A 21,911-nucleotide genomic window follows, 5' to 3' on the forward strand; every position below is an offset into this window, starting at 1 on the left:
ATCAGGAAGAATTTTGTGCCCTGGGCCCGCTCTTGGTAGTAGTCGATGTTCCGAATATCCTGTACCACGCTTGGCATTGCTAAGGTGTCAGACCTTATGTACATGCGGAAGGTCATCAGGAAGCCAAGTTTTACACCACTGTAAAGGAAGCAAGATGGAGCAAGAGAATCAAAGCACATACCGCAGGCTCGGATGAACAAACAGAGGCTTACAGTGACAACTCTTCCTGCAGACAATGAGAATAGGGCCAGGATAATTTAACTATTCTACCGTATTCCAATTCCTTTCATACACTTTGTCAGTAGTCCCAGGGCCCTGCACCTACATTAACACCAGGCCAGTTGTGAGCGGTGGACGATAGAAAAGAAACAATCTTCAGAAAGCTGTGCCTACATTATATATCAACCCAAGGTACTATAACCTTCTAACAAAAAGACAGGCTGTATACAAAGACACATTCATGTTTACTTTGATGCTTTATTTTCAAGGTGACACTATGTTACACTGAGCATATTCTAAACCGGTACATTTAGTTGCATTCTTTCTAAAACAACCTGCATTCACAAAGACAATCCTTAGAGTACTGTGAACGACTCTAGCAAGTGAAAGCAAGTAATAAATGTTGCACGGTAAAACAGGTGTTGGAGCTGCTCAGTCATGTAAAATATTGAGACACTTTAAAGCAGCTCTATGGTGCTATGCTTGTTTGCTTGCCAAGTAAATAGTGAAATGAAACAAAAAGTAATAAAAAGCTCCTGCTCAATGATATGTCACACCACAATTCCTCACAACAAATGCCAAATAATGCAAAAGTAACCACATAAGTGAACAACAACACCACTGTTGCATATGCCCCCAAAAGCATAAAAGTGCAAGTGAGAGATCACAAAAGAAAATTGCAAGATGCTGGTGTCTCAATAAGAAGGCTTTACAAAAAGCACCTGTGAGAGTTCGGCACCAAAAACAGCTTTTTTTTTTTAATGAGCATATGCATAGGAATGCCAACAGAAGATGCAAGAGCTTTCAAATGCTTTCTGTCAGCTGATGATTAAGCATTTCAACAAGAAACTACTTATTGAAGAACAGTCCATGGACTGCCATCTTTTGCATGTCATACAAGATAACACTAATTAAAAACATGTTCGCAAGTTTTCTGGTACCCTGAATATTCACACACGTCTTTAGTTCTGCGGTTCTCACAATCTTAAATTCAAATTTCTTGCTTGCTTGCTAGTTCTTCTGTTTCAGAATGTCAGCATCTAAGCCAATGTTCACATACTATGCAGAAGAAAAGGTTGGACTACAGAGTTTACTTATTAGGTGAGAATGGAGTACTGCCAAAGAAGATGTGTTACTATTTTTCAAAATATTGTAAGCAATAAACAGACACTACATATCAAAGTGCTAAACACAAAAAAAAATGTGCAGCACATCCATTCCGAGAACTTTAAACGCCGGCAAGTGGATACTGGCCGACATATGGACGTTTTCAGTAGTGGCTGGTCAATGACCTGAGGTAGCTAGACATTTCCCCAACTTCCAAAGAACACGGATTATTTACAGAGAATCAGCAAGAGCAGTCACAATGTCACTGAACTGTTCAGCCAGTACAAGCATTGCACGAACACATCCATGCGCTCTCCAAAGTATAACTTTTTCTTAAGTAATACCAGCAAAACAGAGGAAATGACGAGTTGGGTCAACAGCAATACAGTGCTTGGAAGCAAGATAACTTCAGCCTTTGCCTTTCAGCCAATTGAAGAACTACGTACATTACATGTGACCCGCAAGGGCCAAAGAGTGCATGGTGACTGCAGAAAACACATGTGTACACAGTCACACAACGAGTACTGCTAAGTGACAGGGAACACATTCTTCCCTGTTCAGTACATACTCAAAATCGTGTCGCTTAAGCAAATGGCTTTCCGATATGGCTATTGTGCCTTGGTTACGGCAAGTGTCGAATGCAACTTTTATGCTCCTTCTCACCAATTCTTAACAGCGAAGTGAAAGCTACAGCTCACAGCAGCCAATGAAAACAGAGATGCGGAAGAAGGAGTCATCGCTCCCAGTACAATGCCGACTGAATTGAACCTTCATGGAACAATTCGCAGAGAAAAATGGGCGAGCCCTCCTCCCTTCTCTAAAATGTACTGCCGGCTCTCATCAGCAATTGGCTGACATGAGCTATAGTCTTCACTGCACTGCACGCAATCACTGTGATGGAATATAGCTTTTGCGCAGAACTTGGTGAGCAAATAACAAATTTTCTTCACAGATAGAGGAAACCTGGTTGCTAAGCACTTAAAAGACTGAGAAGAAGAGAAGCAGACTTACTACGACCACTAATTCATGGTGTTTCACGACCATACTTGCTCCAGTAATAAGCACAGGGTGTGCCTCGTAGCCATTAATGTTACACAACAGTTGCAAAGCCAGATATGACATTACCAAACTGAAAAGAAACAAGCAGTAAAGTCACGGAGTGCCTTTTAACACAGCTCGTATCTATGCCTGGGTCATCTTGTAAATGGTGTTTAACAGAATAAATCCATCTAGTGCTAGTACACGACCTTCCCTGCTATTGTTCAACAGTTTGATAAATGGAGATGACTTATGATAAAATTTCCATAACTGCGAACAATGAACAGGCATAAAAGAAATGAGGAAAATTCCCTGCATTGCCAAAGACCATCACAAAGTTCTCGCCCAACAAAACCAAAATGAACTTTGCTAACAGACAGCCATGCATGACTAAATGACAGCTGTACACAGACAAAGAACAGCATAAAAAACGAAAGAAAAGCAGTTTTCATAATATAATACCCAAATACAGCAATGCCCTTCATCACTAGTTCAGTACAATGCCTTACAAAGCGCCACACCATTCAGTTGGCCAAGGGTACCAACAATGCAACACACACAACACATATACACAGAAAAACCAGCATATCAATAAAGAAACAACAAAATAAAGCGACAGACACCTTGGGTCGAGAGAGAGAGAGAAACTTGCTTCTACTACAGCCATTCAAGCTGTCCACTATGAAAAGACGACACCGATCAGCTGAGGTAGCAGAAGACTTTGGCGCCATCACTGGGCACACAACATTCTTTTTTAAATGCAGCTCAACACTGCATTCTCTGCAGTTTATTTATTTACACTGTGTACACCTTCAAGACAACGTGGAACAGTATTTTTACACGATCCAGGCCCGCAAAGGAGATGGGGCCACAAGTAGCTGGATACAATGTTGTTTTTTTTCCTTGCCTTACGGCTGCATAGTGGATTTCTAGAGAAAGAAGTCGTTTGTTGGAGCATGACACCGCCAGCACCGGAGTGTAAGCTTCTATGCCATCAGTATCACCCAGTCTTATAACATGCAGTGACAGGCAAAATAACCGAGGTCAGTGTATACTACAAGATGAAGGTCAATTTGCAAGCAGAAAGACTATCACAGTGCCAATGCCTTTAAGAAAAATAATTTAAAAAGAAAACCTAAATGCGAGGGCTAAGCCGAGCAACCAGTCATGCTGTACTAGTGTGCGACTTCTTTTGGCCAGGAAGCTGAAACTACTGGTCAGAACTTCCTGTAAATGTATAGTGGGCAAAAGAAATTTACGGGACATGGGCTTCTCAACAGGTGTGAATTGTGGTTTTGCTAAGGCATGACATTCCTAATTTCTTTTATCACTGTATAGGCCGCAAGAACTACTACAGGTTGAAACTTCGAATTTAAGGCTATGTGACCAGGCTTTTTGAGAATTCGGCCTCTTCGCAAATCCATGGTCCCATAAGCTTTTGTGACTGGCTGTACAGCAGTCCGAATTTTTGTTCTAACAACTGTAAAGAAAAACAAACACTTTAACATCCCGAAATGAACAGCGAGTCATGAGAGGCATCTTAATGGAGGGGTCCATATTAATTTTATCTGTCTTCGTTTCTATAATGTGCAGCCAAAGCATGCTACACGAGCGTTCTTGTATCTTACACCCATCTCCCAGGTGCAAAAATACATTCCTTTCAGGTGCCTTTGGTTTCTGGGAACAGCCAGAAGTTGTATGAGGCCAAGTCTGAAGAATAGGCTTTATGAACCACCAAAATTCTGCTGTGTATCAGAAATTACACTCACGCGACCTGCATGAACAGAAGCATTACTCTGTTCTGGCTGCCAGGTCTCCGAGCGCTACTCGCAAAATCTAGGGCACAAATTTTGCAGCTACCCGCTTCATACACAAATCGCATTTAAAATGTGATTCACGGCATCTTTGTTGCTACTAGAGATGAGCAATTTCTCTCACACTTGAACGACATTCTCTCTTTATCCAGGTTTGCAGTCCAATAAAAGTTGCATTATTATGACTTGCTGATGACCACCTACAGCGTGGTGCTGTCTCCACAGACATTTGGCGATTCTTGATGCAGGTGTATCCCATTTTAATCTGCTTCATGCCCATAGCATTGTTGCCAAAGGGTTTTTGAATGTTCGAAATTGCTTCTTATTGGGTATCACCAAACTTTGTACAGAACTTCGCACAGAGTCTTTGTGCAATTTGCTCTGCAATTGTTGCCCATTTATAATCGCAATGAACCCAGATAACAGTACAGCACAACAGCAGACAGAAGTGACGCTCACCCCATCGGCAGGCTAAACACATCACAGACTTTCCTTCCATGATGCAAAGTGTTACCAACCTGCACTCTGTAGTTTTCCCTAAAGTAAAAAAGAACATTGGATACTTTTTACGCAGATCTTGTATGTATGCTGGTGGCGACCTATTGTTGTAAATTTTGTTGTTCCACCATAGTGCTCTCTGATAGATGCACTAAAACAGATTAAAGAAGGAAATCTGCATTCTGGAACTACATAGAAATTATGGACACCTCCCGTGGGATTTTACCTGTCTCTTTAAACTAGCTGAGCAACTGGCAGTTCCCTTTTTGTCAGCAGTCATTTCCTTCAAGCTGTCGAAACAAGAATGTCCACTGTCACTTGTAATTTATTTGGGTTTGCCCCGTCTGAATGCAGTAATGTGGCGACAGCTCTGGCAGCACTCATGGAAATGGGCAACAACGGCATGGGAATGGCAGGACTTGCCTGGTCTGCGAGCATGAACATCTGGTACATCACCAGCGGAATGAAACGGATGAGGGAGTGTATCTAAAATCCAAATTGAAATCAACTTTCTTTGTATGCGCTGAAATTTCTCTTACTCGCCGCAGTGTCTCAGCGGCTATGCTGTTCTGCCTCTGAGCAAAAGGTCTGCCTCTGAGCACAGCTCCTGAGGCTGCATTCCAAAGGGAGGTGAAATGCAAAAAGGTTTGAGTAGAACTAGATTTAGGTGCACTTTAAGAGAACTGCAGGTGCTCACAAATATTCCACCGGTGTCTACTGTGACACCACACATAGATGAACAATAGATTTGGGATGCAAAACAACGGAAATTACTAAAACTTTTGCGTTGAATGAGTGCAATCATGTGAGCCAATTTTAGTCACTCTTAGGGAGATTTGGAAAGCCCCTTTAAGAATTTCTGCTTCATTTTACATTTGGCATATGTTAACTGTGAACGGGTCCCCGCTGCATTTGCGGTACAGTGTCAAAGCTTTAGAGGCCACAGAAGCTTCAAGGAGGCAGGACACCTATGGCAGACAAAAGTGTGACTTCAAACACAAGCCAAATAAGTGCGCCACAACTCGCCTTTAAAACAAGCATGCTGCTAACTGCAAGCCATGGAGCACTCGCTTTTAGAGAAGTACCACACTCTCTGCCCATTGCACAGAGATCAAACTCAGTGAGAAACCCTGTTTCCATGCAAGCTTGTGATAACTGCAGGTTGAAGCATTGCTTGATGAGTATCTTTAGTGTGTGCACAAGCTCACAAAAAAATAAAAGGCTACGCAAATATCCCTTTGCGTGGCACAATCTCAAATCTCTACGCATGAGCCACTTCATACAGTGCAACTAGACAAAGGTCAAGCAACACCGTTAAAACTGAATTCAAGGACCTATGCAGAGCCCCTGCATCAAAGAGAAAGACAATTAAGCCAGCCAAGGTTTACCGATTCTACAATAGGAATACTGTAACAGTTATGAATAAGAAAGTTTTCACTATGATCAGTCGCCTTCACCGGCATACGCAAAAATAAAATCACAACTCAGTACTACACTACATAACAAGGTCATTAATGAATGCACATCATGACCAGCCGTTACTGTGTAAATATAAAGGCATGGGCACGGACAATGAAATTCCCATTTGATTATGAGAATAAAGCTGCACCTCTACAAACTACACAATTAAGTTTGTAAGACTATAACAGTGGCAACAGCCTCACTGCTTGCTTGAACTTTAGACACTTTGGATTTGCTTTCGCAAACAGGCCTTATCATTGGTAGCCCAGACGCACGAAGAAATTAAAAATGCCAAGTGCTTGAAGCTCTGCAACAATCATCGTGGCAACTACACAGCAGCTAAGTTCTTCAGCATCTTTACATTACAGTCCCACTGAGTTGAGAGACACTAAAGCCAGTAGTGTGGAACCACATACATACTGAAGATGGTTTCACCCCAACAAAGTACTCCGATTACAATCATGCAGCTAACTCCTGTTCATTCGACTCCAACAAAACATTCAAACCATCCAATATTTAAAGGGTCAGTAAAGAGCAACACTAAGTATGTTTATGCTGGTGAATTCTTTCTCGAAAACCCTTTTCGAGTTTATTTGGCAGAAAAAGGTTGGTTTTTAGTAGAGAAAAAGAAAGGAAAAGTGAAAAGTTTAGTTTTGTTTTGCATAAATCCCTTGCATGTAATGTCTAACCATGCAGAATTTTACTTGCTATAACAAGTTTCACTTCGTGTTTGCACTGGTTCAGGTAATCTTGTCTGAAGCCTCTAATGTGTCATGTCTAATCACAACTATATCACGAAACAGAGTGAAGCCAGAGAAAGCACAGTGGACATTAATTTTCATGTCTGATTAAAATGTCGAAACTATACAAAGAAGGGAGATGAAACTAGATGAAAAGATAACTTGCCGCATGTGGGCGCTGAGCCCATATAATGTACATTACACATGCGGTGTTTTACAAATTAGCTACCTCAGTGCCATATTTCCATCAACTTCTGTGGGCATTCATGCATATGTGCAAGATTAACTCCGGGATTCTTAGACAGCACCACTCAGAACCAAGGCCGGTGTGTGTGATGTAATCACAGACACACAAAAGAAACGCGGAAAAAGGTGCAAAGGTGTGAACCGAAATCGCCTCAGGCAACAGCCGTCACTCAGCCAAGTGCATGCTAGGTGATGCCACTATACCATGCTGCACAAACACGAAGGCTTCCCCAAGATGCATAGTAGCTGCACTTGTTCCTTTAAGGGGAACCTGAAATGGCAACAGATTAGCTAGGAAGACCTGAACTTGCAAACACAAGTCCTTTCAGTCAGAGTTTTATGTGAAGAGCCTTTAATTTTTGTACTGAAAAAATAAATCTCACCAGGTTGAGTTATTGGTTCTCTTAGAATGCAATGGAATCTTTGTTTTTCGAAAAACTATTAAACATAATTTCAAATATGTACTGTCCACATCTGATGAGATCGGTGAGACCCATGTTCCCGGTGCTCCAGAAGTATATTTGCCAGTCTAGTTTGACTGAGTGTTCCCTTTACTGTCCCTTTAAATTAAGGAAGTGTGAGAGTCTTCTAGGACTTTTGAGACGTGGTCAAATAGAAATGACCGATTTCAACTAAACAAGTGTCGTATTTAATAAAAGAGAAGTGCACAGTTCATTTTGTGGCATAAATAACAGCCGCACACTATCACCATTTCGATACTCAAAACCCATTTCGACTCACCAAAGTCCAACTGCTGGGGCACGGCAACAATCATCAGCCTGGGCAGCCCACAGCTCGTTATACAGGTGTAGTGCCTTCCTACTGACATCAATAAATCTCAACAACTTCAGTGAAGACAGTGTTCAACGACCATAGCTAACACTAGAGCAACACTGGTTGAAGATTGCAATGATCCAGCAAGCTTGCTTATAACATAAAGGTGGCATTTATGCCTACATGGACACAGAAGCTAAACATATACGATGGCATTCATGCCTATACCGAGACTGGTACAGACAAAATTATACAAGGTTGCACCCGTGCTGGCTACAGCTAGCACACGCATACATTACTCTGACACAACAAAGTGAACGTAGTGCTTATAATCAAAAATGAGCATTTTCAGCTATTGTCATTTCAATAGCAGCACAACAAACTAAAGCGAGTGCGAAGTGATCGCGCACCCAACTGCAAATGCAACGCTTTTAAAATGATGCAACACTTTTTTAGACATTAGCCGAAACCCTCTTGAGCAATATTTAAAGAAAGAAACCAAGAGTGATACTCTTGATGAGTCATTGTACTCCGACTGTAAGAGCTATGTGGGGTGTCACAACATGCTTTAAAGAAGAAACAAATTGCACAGAAGATATGATGAAATGTAGGACAGCAGACAACACTGCGCTGGCCATCTGAAACTTTGTTCTGCGTTGTGCTGTTCATTCCCTCTTTAGTACGCACCTACTTCACCACTTCAGCGCTTTTTCAACATGGATTACCTCCTCGCATAAGCAAAATGGAAACGAGGTGAAAGACGGAGCCAACGGTTCGACAACTCCACTTGTTGAAACATTGGCTCCGGCTTTTACCTTGTTCTCATTTCGCTCATTGTCTTTCATTTTTATCGCCCGCCTTCCCCTTGTTCTCCTCACATAAGTCACTCGGGCTCTAAAGTGGCTGGGCAAAGACTGTCAGCCTAAAACAAAAAATCCAAACTGATATCAGAGCAGCCAAAACCTCAAACGGGTGAAAAAGAAATGAGCAAGAAACAAGAGGGGGGGGGGGGAGCATTTGAAAAGCAAGAGATAAAATAGCTGTATGTCTTGCAACCTTCTTCAGGTACATGAAAAACGAATATTGAGGCTGTAGCACTCAACGAGAGCAGTAACATGTGCACATCTTCTTCCGTGGGTGTGGGATGCAACGCACACACACATCAACCATTACTTCATGCACCTTTGTTTCTTTCCAGACCAATGCTCATGGAAGCCCAGCACACCTCACTGGAAGCGCTTTCACACAGTGCAGCTGCAGATGTCCTCTACCCAACAAACCACTGCCCCAGAGTTTTGTCAGCATATTGTTTTAGGTTGTCTGCGTGCATATCGTTGCTTATGCAACATTGAGGATGCAGCTGGGTGCAGCAGTGACTGTGGCGGCATCTGGTGTTGCAAAGTTCCACTAAAGCATGCGAAACTATTATCACTAATGACGCCTTCAGATGGTCGCTGTGGTCCCCCAAATCTGAGCAGATCGATTCTGGAAGCACTCTGTGTCCAAGTTGTAGATATAATGTGCCAACTGAACAGCTGCATTTTGGAGCAGGGAGAGGGAAGGAAGCGAAAGCTGAGGGGAACATAGCCAGCTAGCGCCGCCATAGGCTGCGTTTAGATGTGAAATATCTAAGCGCAGTGTACGTGGATGATAATCGTCACTGTGAATGGAGCAAGAGTCCCCCCATTTGCTGTTGCAACCACGGGAATGAGTGGAGTCAAGTGACTGGAAACCGAGAGTTTCTCGGCTGCTTTGATGGCGATCCTGAGAGTGCTTCTCAGCCCTTTGATTTGGAGTTGGGCAAATGGGAAGGACCATGCAAATGCAGCCGGAGCACCCCTTTTCGACCATCTGAGAAAGATCGCCCTTTAGGAGTGCTTCAGAGTGCTTGAAAACAATGATCTGAAGATGCCATCAGTGCAAAGGCATTGGTGGTAACAAATCTTCATGGACGTATACTGCCTGCAGGTTTTTCAACATGAAATCATTAGTAACGTGCTCTGGTTGAACACACTATCCCAAACTGTCACCGTCAGCACTGCTGCTCTCACCTGCACCACCAGCATTCTGTAAACAAAAACATGTATACTGACAAGCTAAAGCTCTCTAATGGCGCCGTGTGCTCAAAGGCATCCTCTGGACAATGAAGGAGCCCCCCCAACCCCCCATAATAAGGAAGAAAACTAAACGTGTGTACATTGACATATGATGCAAAGATGTTTTCCTAGGAGCACGCACTTTTCATGCCATTTCGCTATCAATAAAGCATGCATAACAGCTCAACTCCTGGTACCATTTGGCCTCTTCGTGCTTAGAGAACCGCATAGCCATTGCATGTGTAAGCATATGTAGGTGGTGTTTGTCTGTTAGTTTCAGCTATAAACTTTAGACCAACCCATCTTGAAAATAATAAGCATTATAATCAACAGAAATCTTTCTGATGGTGTTACAGAGCCAGCTTCTACTTAGTACGTAACAAATCAATTTATTATCATTACAAAACAAATGTAGTCAATCCCCATAAATTGAAGCTCCCAAGGAACTATAGATTCCTGTCTGAATTACCTGATGACCACATTATTCAAGCTGAATGAAAAGCAACTTCAAACACGCATAAATGTTTTTATATAGGTAGGCACCTAGGTGCAAAGTGATTTGTTGCCTGCTTGTGCACAACTCTTAATGAGTTATGGAAGTGTCCCCAAAGTGAAGTACACAAGTGTTTTTACGTACTGCGACCATCAGAACGCGGCCACTGCGGCCAGGAGTTGAAACCCGGGACAATTCATGCAGAATGCCATAGCCAATGGGACATCACTGCTTTGTGAAATCAGGTGGATCAAAACTTAAAAATACTTTATGAAAAAGGAGTGATTAGAGAAAATCTCACTGAATGCTTCATCCAGAACATCAGGACCACTAACATGATTCAGGGCGTGGTGCAATTTCGCAGTAGCTCCTGTAAACACATCTGGAATATCAACTGCTGGCACACTGACTAGTCGCACCTTATAAACGTGCGTTCATCACCTCTTTTTGGGCCACCATATTCTACTCCAGTTCTCCAAATGTTTGAATGAATAAAATCACTCCTTCAAATAAGTCTTAACTATAAGGAACTTTGAACTATTTGAGTTTGAACAACCACAAACTGATTATACTTGTATGTCACCGGATCTTCTGACAAGAGTTTGTCAAGAAACATTACTGCTGTAAGAAAATAGAGTTGCAACACAGGCTTAGTGGCTATGACATATTGCCACTGGTTTAATTCCCACCTACAGTAGCTGCATTCTGATGGCAAAAGAACACAAAACTGTCCATGTATTGAGATTTCCGAAAACATGAATGATGCCAAAGTGGCCGGAATTATCCAGATGCCCGCTATAATCGTGCTCTGAGCATAGGTGTAGATATACAATTCAATGCTAGAAAGAAACAATATGATATTAACTGGCCTGTTAGTTTAGCATATTGTGGCTGATATTGGTGTGTGCACACCAAGTGCAATATATAATTGATATGGGCTATGAATCTAAAATATAGAGCCTGAATATTCCGGTCCTCCCAACACTATTCCAGAGCAAGTCTAGTAATATTTACAATTTTGCACCACCATGCGGCTGCAGAGAACAAGCACGCACTGCTGCATACTTGCATCTAGGTTAGACAACTGCAGGCTGTGGAGTGGCCACAAGTGTTTCTCAGAAGCTGAACTGAGATGTGTCTATTTCTAAGGACAGCAGAAAGACGAGGCAGCAACTGAGGCATTGGTGCATAGTCTGCAACAATTCATAAAAAGGTGCCTCCCTTACTGACCCCAATCCTGCTACCAAGGAGTACAACAGGTGTACTTCACTAGCCAAGTGAATGAGTGTTTTCAGGATTTTTTGTCGAATGCCCTGACCAGCAAGCAAAAGAAAAAGCATAGCAGATCATTAAACAGGCCTTGCAAGCTGCTCTGAGTGAAGGCACTTACAGTGGACAGCATTACTGCACTGCTACTGGCCTCGCGTAGAATGTGATGCTTGGTGGGTGCAACAAGCCCTTGCCCTCGTCACAAGTGACCCGATTCAGACCATGTGGTTTCGCATGTGACAGCTGAGGGCATTTTTGAGGGAGAACCGCATGCCACACACCTGGCAGCGGTGAGGTTTCTCACCAGTGTGCGTGCGCATGTGGCAGTTCTTGTTGGACAGGTCCGAGAAGCGCTTGAGGCACACCTCACACTGGTAGGGCTTCTCGCCTGTGTGGATACGCACGTGGCGCCGCAGTGTGGACGAGCACGAGAAATCCTTTTTGCAGTACTCGCAGCAGTGCTGCCTGGTGCGGCCATGCGATTTCTTGTGGCTCCGCAGCTCCGTCACCGAGGGCAGCACCTTCTGGCAGATGTTGCACTGGTGGATACGGGGGCTGGCATGAATCACCAGATGGCGCCGCAACTTGTACGGCTGCGAGAAGCCCTTCTGGCAAATCGGGCACTGGTGAGCAGACGATGGAGTGTTGCCGGACGACTCAGGAGACTCAGCAGCCTCCGGTTCCGTAGGCCCCATGTCCGGAGCATGAAGCATGCTCTGGAAGGAAGCCTGGAACACTGGTGAAACCACGGGCACATCCAAGCGCTTGGGCACGGGCTCTGGCTCTGGAGGTCTTGAAGTGGCCTCTTGCCGGCGGTGGACTAGCAGGTGGGCACGGAGGTAGCGAGCCTGCAAGAAGGTTTTGTGGCAGATGTCACACCGGTGCGGTTTTGCCTCGTGGTGCTGCAGCCGGTGCAGCTTCAAAGAGCCCTTGCGTGTGAAGTTCTTGCCGCAGATGTCACAGTTGTGAAGCCTACGACCAGTGTGGATGTACATGTGGGCCGTGAGGTGGCTCACCTTGGTGAACTGCCAGCCGCAAACCCGGCAGATGTAGAGGCCAGCCTCCATCAGCATATCCTCATCCTCGTGACCATTGGGAGAGGCACGCAACACGGGCGACAGCAGGCTTGCACCGTTCTGGTAAGGCAGTGGGGCACCGAGGTGTGGGTACATGTAGAACTTGAAGTAGCTGTCAAGAAGTGATGGGCCACCTGGTGTCAGGAGGTTGCCAAACGGATGTGGCTGCAGAGAAGGCTGCTGATTGTATCCAGTTGACCTATCCTGCTCGCCAAGCCTGCTCAAGCCATTACCGGCTTTCATTTCCCGGGGGCAGTCCAGGGAGCCCTTGCCTGCCTGGACAGGTACTTTCATTTTGAGGTCCAGGGGCATGTCGTTCTCGTCCTGGTACCGAGTTCTCCGCCTTCCCGCGGTCTTTCGGAAGAACATATGGAAAAGGTGCTTGCCTTCCTTGTGAGTTTTGCAGTGGTGCTTGAGGGCCTGCTTCCAGACGAAGCCCTCGCCGCAGAATGAACAGCGGTGGATGCTCTTGAGCATGTGGTACACCTGGTGCCTCAGGTACTCGGAGAAGTGGTCAAGTGCCATCGTACATCGACCGCACTTGTACGGCGGCTCGCGGCGGTGAGCCGCCATGTGCTCGAGCAGTGTTTCAGGCAGGGCATACCGGCGACCGCAGTTCTCGCAGCAGTACGGCTTGACACCGGTGTGTATGAGCAAATGTCGGTAGAGGATGCCCCGTGCCCGTGTCTCGTACGGGCATAGGGGACAAACGTATTGCAGGGTCATCCTGGCTGCGCTGCGTGCAGCCTACGGGTAGTTCCTGCACGTAAAAGAAAAAAGTAATCGGAAATGTCAACCGCTTTAAGGCAACCAAAGCAAACGTTAACGCTTCTAAATCTGTGACTTAATGTAAGCGTAACGACGTGCACAGACACTTCCGACCGACCGAAGTTTCTAACGATTCTGTTGAACGGACGTGCGCTCGGAACTTCATTGAACCGATGAGCGCAAGTCGTAAGGAATGCGTAAAGGCTAAATCACCTCGCTTAGCTGGTCACTGCCGCACTTACCTGACCGAAACTGGACGGCAACGCACGGATCGACGGGAGCAGCTTCGCGTAGTCAAATTTCACACGATAAACGCTCGCTTAGGGCTTATTTTTCGGCATGCCATTCGCATATATGACACGAATTAAAGAAGAAAACCGAATATCACGAAGCGTAACGCACGTTAAAACATCGCGCACGAGAAGGAATCAACGCCACTGCGAAACTACAGCAAACGCTCTTTCCTGCTGGCTATCGATAGGCACGGGCCAACGCGGGCGCAAAATGGACATTCGCACCTGCGCCTCCGTTCAGCATGACTGCTTTTTGAGGCAAAGTGCGAACACCGAACACAAGCGTACGCAAAAACGAAACTAAACAATGTCCAGAGCCACAAGTGACACCGGGCGCATATTAATAACACTGCGGAAGCGCTATCATAAACGTCGATTTTAATTTAGGTCGCTAATGACTGACCACATGAACTGACCACAGCGATCCATCCCGTGGCACCGCACAAGGCAACCACAACCACCCGAAGCAAGCGCACGCGAACGCCCGCCTCCGGCGCCCATTCAAAAATGATGCGCCGCATCCATGTTTTCATAGCGATATACGACCGCATGCAATCCAGAAACACAAATTTGGGCGAGAGAACAAAGAGGGTATTTTTTTTAGCCTGAGTTTTTTTTTACGCCTACAGCCGTGCCTCGCACTCGACTGTAGGGCACAGCAAGCACCTCTAATTACAAGCGTCACACACAAGCCATGCCATCCAAGCAAACAACGAGCGCATGCCGAGCATCTGTTTCAAGCCCTCTAATATCAATACAACGAAATGCGAATCTCATCTACTTATGTACACTTACGAGTCAAAAATATATTGCTTGCTGCGATGACGATTGGACTGGTGGCATTCTGTGCCGACGGAAAGACAAGACGTAGAGCTTGTTTAAGTTATCGCAAGCATTTACCAATTCAAAGAAGCATTAAATTTATAGTACTCTGAAACAGAGTTTGCAGGAATCTCGTGACAAAATGTGGAGCTGAAGGCCTCATAGTTTGTTATGCGAAACTGTGGCTGGTTGTTGACAGCAGAGTATCGATTTTCTGCATAGCTTATTTTCGGCGCTTTCCGCGCCCTGCCGCTACTTCGCTCGCATACGTCCGCGATTGTTGAGATGCTGTCACAGACGTCACTTTCAGGTGTTCGAAGATCTGCGAATCTACGTAGATCGAATGATGAAGCGGCAGTCAACTCTATTATCCTCTATTATCGTTGTAGTGCGCGCGACACGTCTAGCGCAGTGCGACACTTTAGCGTTCTGGATTGTATTTATCGCCACTTTCCGATGCGCTCTTGCTACACTCTACCGATGCCGCTGCACCACTAAGGCTTTGAGAGTGAGAAATCGCGGTCTATCGTTGTTTCGACATTTTTGTTGGTCGTGCGCTCAACGACACCTCTGCCGCCGCTTTTTATCTTGCCCGCTGCGCGACGCTAGGCGTCCAGGCTCTATAAAGAGGCACGGGCGTCGTCTGCTCGCGCTTTCCTTTTTTTTTCTCTCTCTTTTTTCTTCCTTTTTTTTAACTCTGCCGCTCTCTTTTCGCCGCCAAGGTCAGCGTTGCACAGTCCTGTGCCAAGATTACAGGTTAAAATAATGGCATATTTGCGTTTGGGAGCCTCAAGGGGGCGGTTCTAATACTAGCGATTCTGCAACTCGCGGGTTTTCTGCAAACGTAACTGTGACTTTTATCAGAATGCTTAGCGTAGCGTTATGGCCCTGTGGCTTATTTACTGCTCAGCTAAGTGCCATTTGAGCGCTCTCTAGCAGTATGTAGTGATTGTAGTGATATGTAGTATGTAGTGATAGATTACACACGCGCGTGTTATGGCAAATATCATACAGTTTCCTGCAGGAAACTTTATGCGTAGCATATGGCCGGTATTGAAAACGGACCAATCATTTCGGCCAGCTCTCAAAGCAAGATATCTTGCTTCGCGCCCCAGCTCGTCCTCAAATTTTTTCTCGGTTTAGTGCGCTGCAGCCGTTCCCCTCCTTCCCGCTTTCTAGTCGTCCTCTAGAATTAGTATATATGCATCTCTTTTTACTATTATTATTTTTACTTCGAACAGATGTTGAGAACAATTGCACGGAGCACATTAGGCCTGTTCAGGTCGACTACCTCAAGATGTGGATCGACATTACTTGCACGAAATATCACAATGTCCTAGTAGCTAATTAAGAGAGACCACAAGGTACTTTTCTTTAGGACTTTAGGACGCACGGTAAAATTGCGAAATTGATGCCGATCGAGGAGTAGGGAAGTCGTTGCCTGCTTAGCTGAAATTCTTAGGCTAACATTACTTTCGATTTATCCGTTCTTATAGCACAATTGGGTTCCAGTCGGCAGTTTTCCAAAAAGCAGTTCGGGACGAACTCAGTTATGCCACGCATTTTGGGGACGTTTGTCTCTAATGTAATGCTAGTGTTTGGCATTTGTTAGGCAGACATGTGTTGAATGACTTCACTACTGGTCGGCTTCATTTTCGCGATTGCAACGTGAGCTCTAAGCGAATTTAGATAGTGGCCTTTCTAATTAGACTACTTATAAAGATCGCGATTTTTCACAGAGCTAGTTTTCACTTACTCTAGAAATTTATCTGAAAAGGGGGAACTGTCGAGGCGATCTTTAAAATGTGTTGAATGTATAGATACAAAAAAAAAAAAAAGAAAGAACATTCAGCCAGAACTAATCTCAGGATGACTGTCGGCGTTAATGCGATGAGCACTGAAGCAATGAAGCGGCACGCCACATACTTCCGTAGAGGCGTGTACTGCATAAGCGGTGCTGTATCGCGATTCCCTCAGGACGCGCTGTAATCTATGTAGTGGTGCCACCGCCAACTCCGCGCGTTAAAAACCGGAGAAGTTAAAAAAAAAAGAAAGTTTTCTTTTTACCATTATGCAAGTCATGGCTACCTACCTGGCCACCCACTTCTATAGCGGTCAGTCCACTTCTGGGCCAAGAAAATGTGTGCCTGGTTACAAAATAAAGTTTATTTCTTTTTCTATGTGCCATTGAAGAGAGGCACATAGGCAGTGTCGTCAAACACATACACTAAGTGGCGCAAAATAAAAATAAAAAAAACTTCAGGACGCCCAAAAAGCCCACACGGGCATCACATCGGGGTGTTTCACTAAATCGATGACGAATGCAGTATGCATTCGTACATATAATGCGTGTTAGAATAAAAAAAGAACGCTAGAAAAAAAAATTAACAACAGCATATTGTTGCGCTCGCGCACATGCGACTGTTTTTCACCAAGTGTCGAAGCCGGGCGAAACTGCTCGGTGCGATAATGTGCCGCCACGCCTGACTGTTGTTTATGAGGCGGTTTTTTCCCCTCTCCTTTCGTCACGGCGAGGATATTTAAAAAGGAAGGGGAGCCAGGCCGAGGGCATTGTGTGTATCTTCCGGGCCGGAATAGAAAAACGTTGTCCCTCGTCGGGCGTCGTGTTCCTGACTCGGGTCGGAGCCCTGCTCAGGCTGAGCACGTAATACACCGCAACAACATTGAACTCGATGTTAACTACCGTGTGCACAAGGGACATAGGAAGAAACAAAAAAAAAAGGGAGGGGAGGGGTTAAGGTAGAGCACAAGAACACATCCAAAATCTTGAAGGCCCATTATGGCCATCACCCCCCCTCTCCACAATGGGTGTTACAGTAAATCAAGAATAGCTACATAACTTATATAATGCGTGTTAAGATAACTACACATTCAAGCAGATACTGCATGTTGAGGCATGCGAATAACACAACCAGAGAAAAATTCGAACAGTACATAGGACTCGGTGTTGACCTAAAACAAAGCCACCTGCGCGCGGAACATCAAAATATGGGGAAAAGAAATAATAATATTTGGGGTTTTACGTGCCAAAACCACTTTCTGATTATGAGGCACGCCGTAGTGGAGGACTACGGAAATTTTGACCACCTGGGGTTCTTTAACGTGCAGCTAAATCTAAGCACACGGGTGTTTTCGCATTTCGCCCCCATCGAAATGCGGCCGCCGTGGCCGGGATTCGATCCCGCGACCTCGTGCTCAGCAGCCCAACACCATAGCCACTGAGCAACCACGGCGGGTAGGGGAAAAAGAAAGCAAAACAACAAATGGAGCTTAAAAACACGTTCACGTCTTGAACGAATGAGCAAAGGAAACCTATGTGTTTACGTAACAAAAGTGTTTAGTTCGAATTCTTAGGGCGGATACGATTTCATTACGTAGCATATTCCAGTGATATATTCTAGGAATTATGGGCGAGTGACTCAAGAAGTTAGTGCGCTCAAGAACGGGCTGCACTTTAATGTGCATAGTGATCCAGCCGCGGGAGGATACGACTCGGGGGGCGTGAGGTGGCATGCGCCGAAAGACGACATACAGTGGTAAAGCTTGTGAAAATGGGAAGCAAGTCCTATCAATCTTCCATCTTTTAGTGAGGGCAGATTTAGAGGTATTTTTATGCTGGTGACACTATAGACGTCCCAGAAAATTTTTTTCGTATTGAAGCGGGCTGCTTTGTTTTTGACTGACTCGAGCTTGCTGATGAAGTACGACTAGTGCGGGTCCCAAACCAAATACTCCATCCTTTAACTTACCAGGGTAGTATAGGCTAATAATTTAGTAGACTATAGTTTGTTGGGTTTAATTAAACGCCTGATATAGTGAAGAGTATTGCGCGCCCTGCTATAGTAATCATATCGATCTCTTGATTCCATTATATCTTGGAGAATAAATAAATTCTCAGGTGTTTTATTGATTGCGCATCACCAATAACAACGTTGTTCATCGAGTAATGTGAAGGCTTGGGTTTAGTAGCTCTAGTGAAAGATATAGCCTTAGTTTTTGGAACCTATACTTTCATTTCCCACTGTTTATACACCAGTGATTGAATACAACAACCAAACCACGGCCCTCAGTCCCGAGCAGCTGCCAAGCAACTGACCACGGCGGCGGTCAGACCTGTGACGCAGTAGAGGGTGCTAAGAATCTCTCGGTCCGGACAGGCCGCCATTGGAATCTGAACCTGGCAACGTTTAACGCTAGAACGTTATCTAGTGAGGCGAGTCTAGCAGTGCTATTGGAGGAATTAGAGGGCAGTAAATGGGATATAATAGGGCTCAGTGAAGTTAGGAGGACAAATGAAGCATATACAGTGCTAAAAAGCGGGCACGTCCTGTGGTACCGGGGCTTAGCGGAGAGACGAGAACTAGGAGTCGGATTCCTGATTAATAAGAATGCAGCTGGTAACATAGAGGAATTCTATAGCATTAACGAGAGGGTGGCAGGTCTTGTTGTGAAACTTAATAAGAGGTACAAATTGAAAGTCGTACAGGTCTACGCCCCTACATCCAGTCATGATGACCAGGAAGTCGAAAGCTTCTATGAAGACGTGGAATCGGCGATGGGTAAAGTCAAAACAAAATACACTATACTGATGGGCGACTTCAGTGCCAAGGTAGGCAAGAAGCAGGCTGCAGACAAGTCAATGGGGGAATATGGCATCGGCCCTAGAAATAGCAGGGGAGAGTTATTAGTAGACTTTGCAGAACAGAATAATATGCGGATAATGAATACCTTCTTCCGCAAGCGGGATAGCCAAAAGTGGACGTGGAGGAGCACGAATGACGAGACTAGAAGTGAAATAGACGTTATACTCTGCCCTAATCCTGGCATCATACAAGATGTGGACGTGTTCGGCAAGGTGCGCTGCGGTGACCATATATGATGGTAAGAACTCGAATTAGCCTAGACTTGAGGAGGGAAGGGAAGAAACTGGTGCATAAGAAGCCGATTAATGAGGTAAGAGGGAAAATAGAGGAATTCCGGATCAAGCTACTGAACAGGTATTCGGCTTTAACTCAGGAAGAGAACCTTAGTGTTGCAACAATGAACGATAATCTTATGGGCATCATTAAAGTGTGCAATATAACTCGGTGGTAGCTCCGTTAGACAGGATACCAGTAAGCTATCGCAAGAGACGAAAGATCTCATCAAGAAACGCTGATGTATGAAAGCCTCTAACCCTACAGCTAGAATAGAACTGGCAGAACTTTCGAAGTTAATCAACAAGCGTAAGACAGCTGACATAAGGAAGTGCAATATGAGTTGTATTGAACATGCTCTCAGGAACGGAGGAAGCCTAAAAGCAGTGAAGAAGAAACTAGGAATTGGCAAGAATCAGATGTATGCGTTAAGAGACAAAGCCGGCAATATCATTACTAATATGGTTGAGATAGTTCAAGTGGCTGAGGAGTTCTATAGAGATTTATGCAGTGCCAGTGGCACCCACGACGATAATAGAAGAGAGCATAGTCTAGAGGAATTTGAAATCCGAAAAGTAACGCCGGAAGAAGTAAAGAAAGCCTTGGGAGCTATGCAAAGGGTTAAGGCAGCTGAGGAGGATCAGGTAACAGCAGATTTGTTGAAGGATGGTGGGCAGATTGTTCTAGAAAAACTGGCCACCCTGTATACGCAATGCCTCATGACCCCGAGCGTACCGGAATCTTGGAAGAACGCTGACATAATCCTAATCAATAAGAAAGGGGACGCCAAAGAATTGAAAAATTATAGACCGATCAGCTTACTGTCCGTTGCATACAAAGTATTTACTAATTAAGGTAATCGCAAATAGAATCAGGAACACCTTAGACTTCTGTCAACCAAAGGACCAGGCAGGATTCCGTAAAGACTACTGAACAATAGACCATATTCACACTATCAATCAGGTGATAGAGAAATATGCGGAATATAACCAACCGTTATATATAGCTTTCATTGATTACGAGAAAGTGTTAGATTCTGTCGAAACCTCAGCAGTCATGGAGGCATTACGGAATCAGGGTGTAGACGAGCCGTATGTAAAAATACTGAAATATATCTATAATGGCTCCACAGCCACCGTAGTCCTCCATAAAGAAAGCAACAAAATCACGATAAAGAAAGGAGTCAGGCAAGGAGATACGATCTCTGCAATTCCATTCACAGGGTGTTTACAGGAGGTGTTTAGAGACCTGGATTGGGAAGAATTGGGGATAAGAGTTAATGGAGAATACCTTAGTAACTTGCGATTCGCTGATGATATTGCCTTGCTTAGTAACTCAGGGGACCAGTTGCAATGCATGCTCACTGGTCTGGAGAGGCAAAGCAGAAGGGTGGGTCAAAAAATTAATCTGCAGAAAACTAAAGTAATGTTTCACAGTCTCGGAAGAGAACAGCAGTTTACGATAGGTAGCGAGGCACTGGAAGTCGTAAGGGAATACATCTACTTAGGGCAGGTAGTGACGGCGGATCCGGATCATGAGACGGAAATAATCAGAAGAATAAGAATGGGCTGGGTTGCGTTTGGCAGGCATTCTCAGATCATGAACAGCAGGTTGCCATTATCCCTCAAGAGAAAAGTATATAATAGCTGTGTCTTACCAGTACTCACCTACGGGGCAGAAACCTGGAGGCTTACGAAAAGGGTTCTACTCAAATTGAGGACGACGCAACGAGCTATGGAAAGTAGAATGATAGGTGTAACGTTAAGGGATAAGAAAAGAGCAGACTGCGTGAGGGAACAAACGCGAGTCAACGACATCATTGTTGAAATCAAGAAAAAGAAATGGGCATGGGCAGGACATGTAATGAGGAGGGAAGATAACCGATGGTCATTAAGGGTTACGGACTGGATTCCAAGGGAAGGGAAGCGTAGCAGGGGGCGGCAGAAAGTTAGGTGGGCGGATGAGATTAAGAAATTTGCAGGGACGACATGGCCACAATTAGTACATGACCGGGGTAGTCGGAGAAGTATGGGAGAGGCCTTTACCCTGCAGTGGGCGTAACCAGGCTGCTGCTGCTGCTGCTGCTGCTGCTGCTGCTGCTGCTGATGATGATGATACACCAGTCGGCAATTTTCGCGAGGTCAGATTGCAAATTGACATTGTCCTAAGGGTTATTTATTCGTCTATAAAATACACAATCATCTACATATAGTCTAACTGTATAGACGCGATATTATTGCTGGTGTCGTTGACGTACAGT

General features: G+C 44.7%; 1 protein-coding gene across 3 annotated transcripts; it reads right to left on the bottom strand.

The window, feature by feature from the left end:
- Positions 1-457: 457 nt before the first annotated feature.
- On the bottom strand, positions 458-15,244 carry LOC142585047 (uncharacterized). 3 transcript variants are annotated; one of them, XM_075695499.1, is made up of 2 exons: positions 14,688-15,244; positions 458-13,591 (listed from the first exon to the last, which is right to left on the bottom strand). In XM_075695499.1, the coding sequence occupies exon 2, from the start codon at positions 13,555-13,557 to the stop codon at positions 11,971-11,973; it is 1,587 nt and encodes a 528-aa protein (XP_075551614.1). In that variant the 5' UTR covers positions 13,558-13,591; positions 14,688-15,244; the 3' UTR covers positions 458-11,970. The 3 variants fall into 3 exon arrangements, with proteins under 3 accessions (XP_075551614.1, XP_075551615.1, XP_075551616.1); XM_075695500.1 differs by lacking the exon at positions 14,688-15,244 and adding an exon at positions 13,842-14,677; XM_075695501.1 differs by lacking the exon at positions 14,688-15,244 and having other exon boundaries at positions 458-12,603; positions 12,772-14,677.
- Between the last annotated feature and the right edge of the window lie 6,667 nt (positions 15,245-21,911).

This window comes from Dermacentor variabilis, chromosome 6, assembly GCF_050947875.1.
Source record: "Dermacentor variabilis isolate Ectoservices chromosome 6, ASM5094787v1, whole genome shotgun sequence".
Classification (NCBI taxonomy): Eukaryota; Metazoa; Arthropoda; class Arachnida; order Ixodida; family Ixodidae; genus Dermacentor; species Dermacentor variabilis.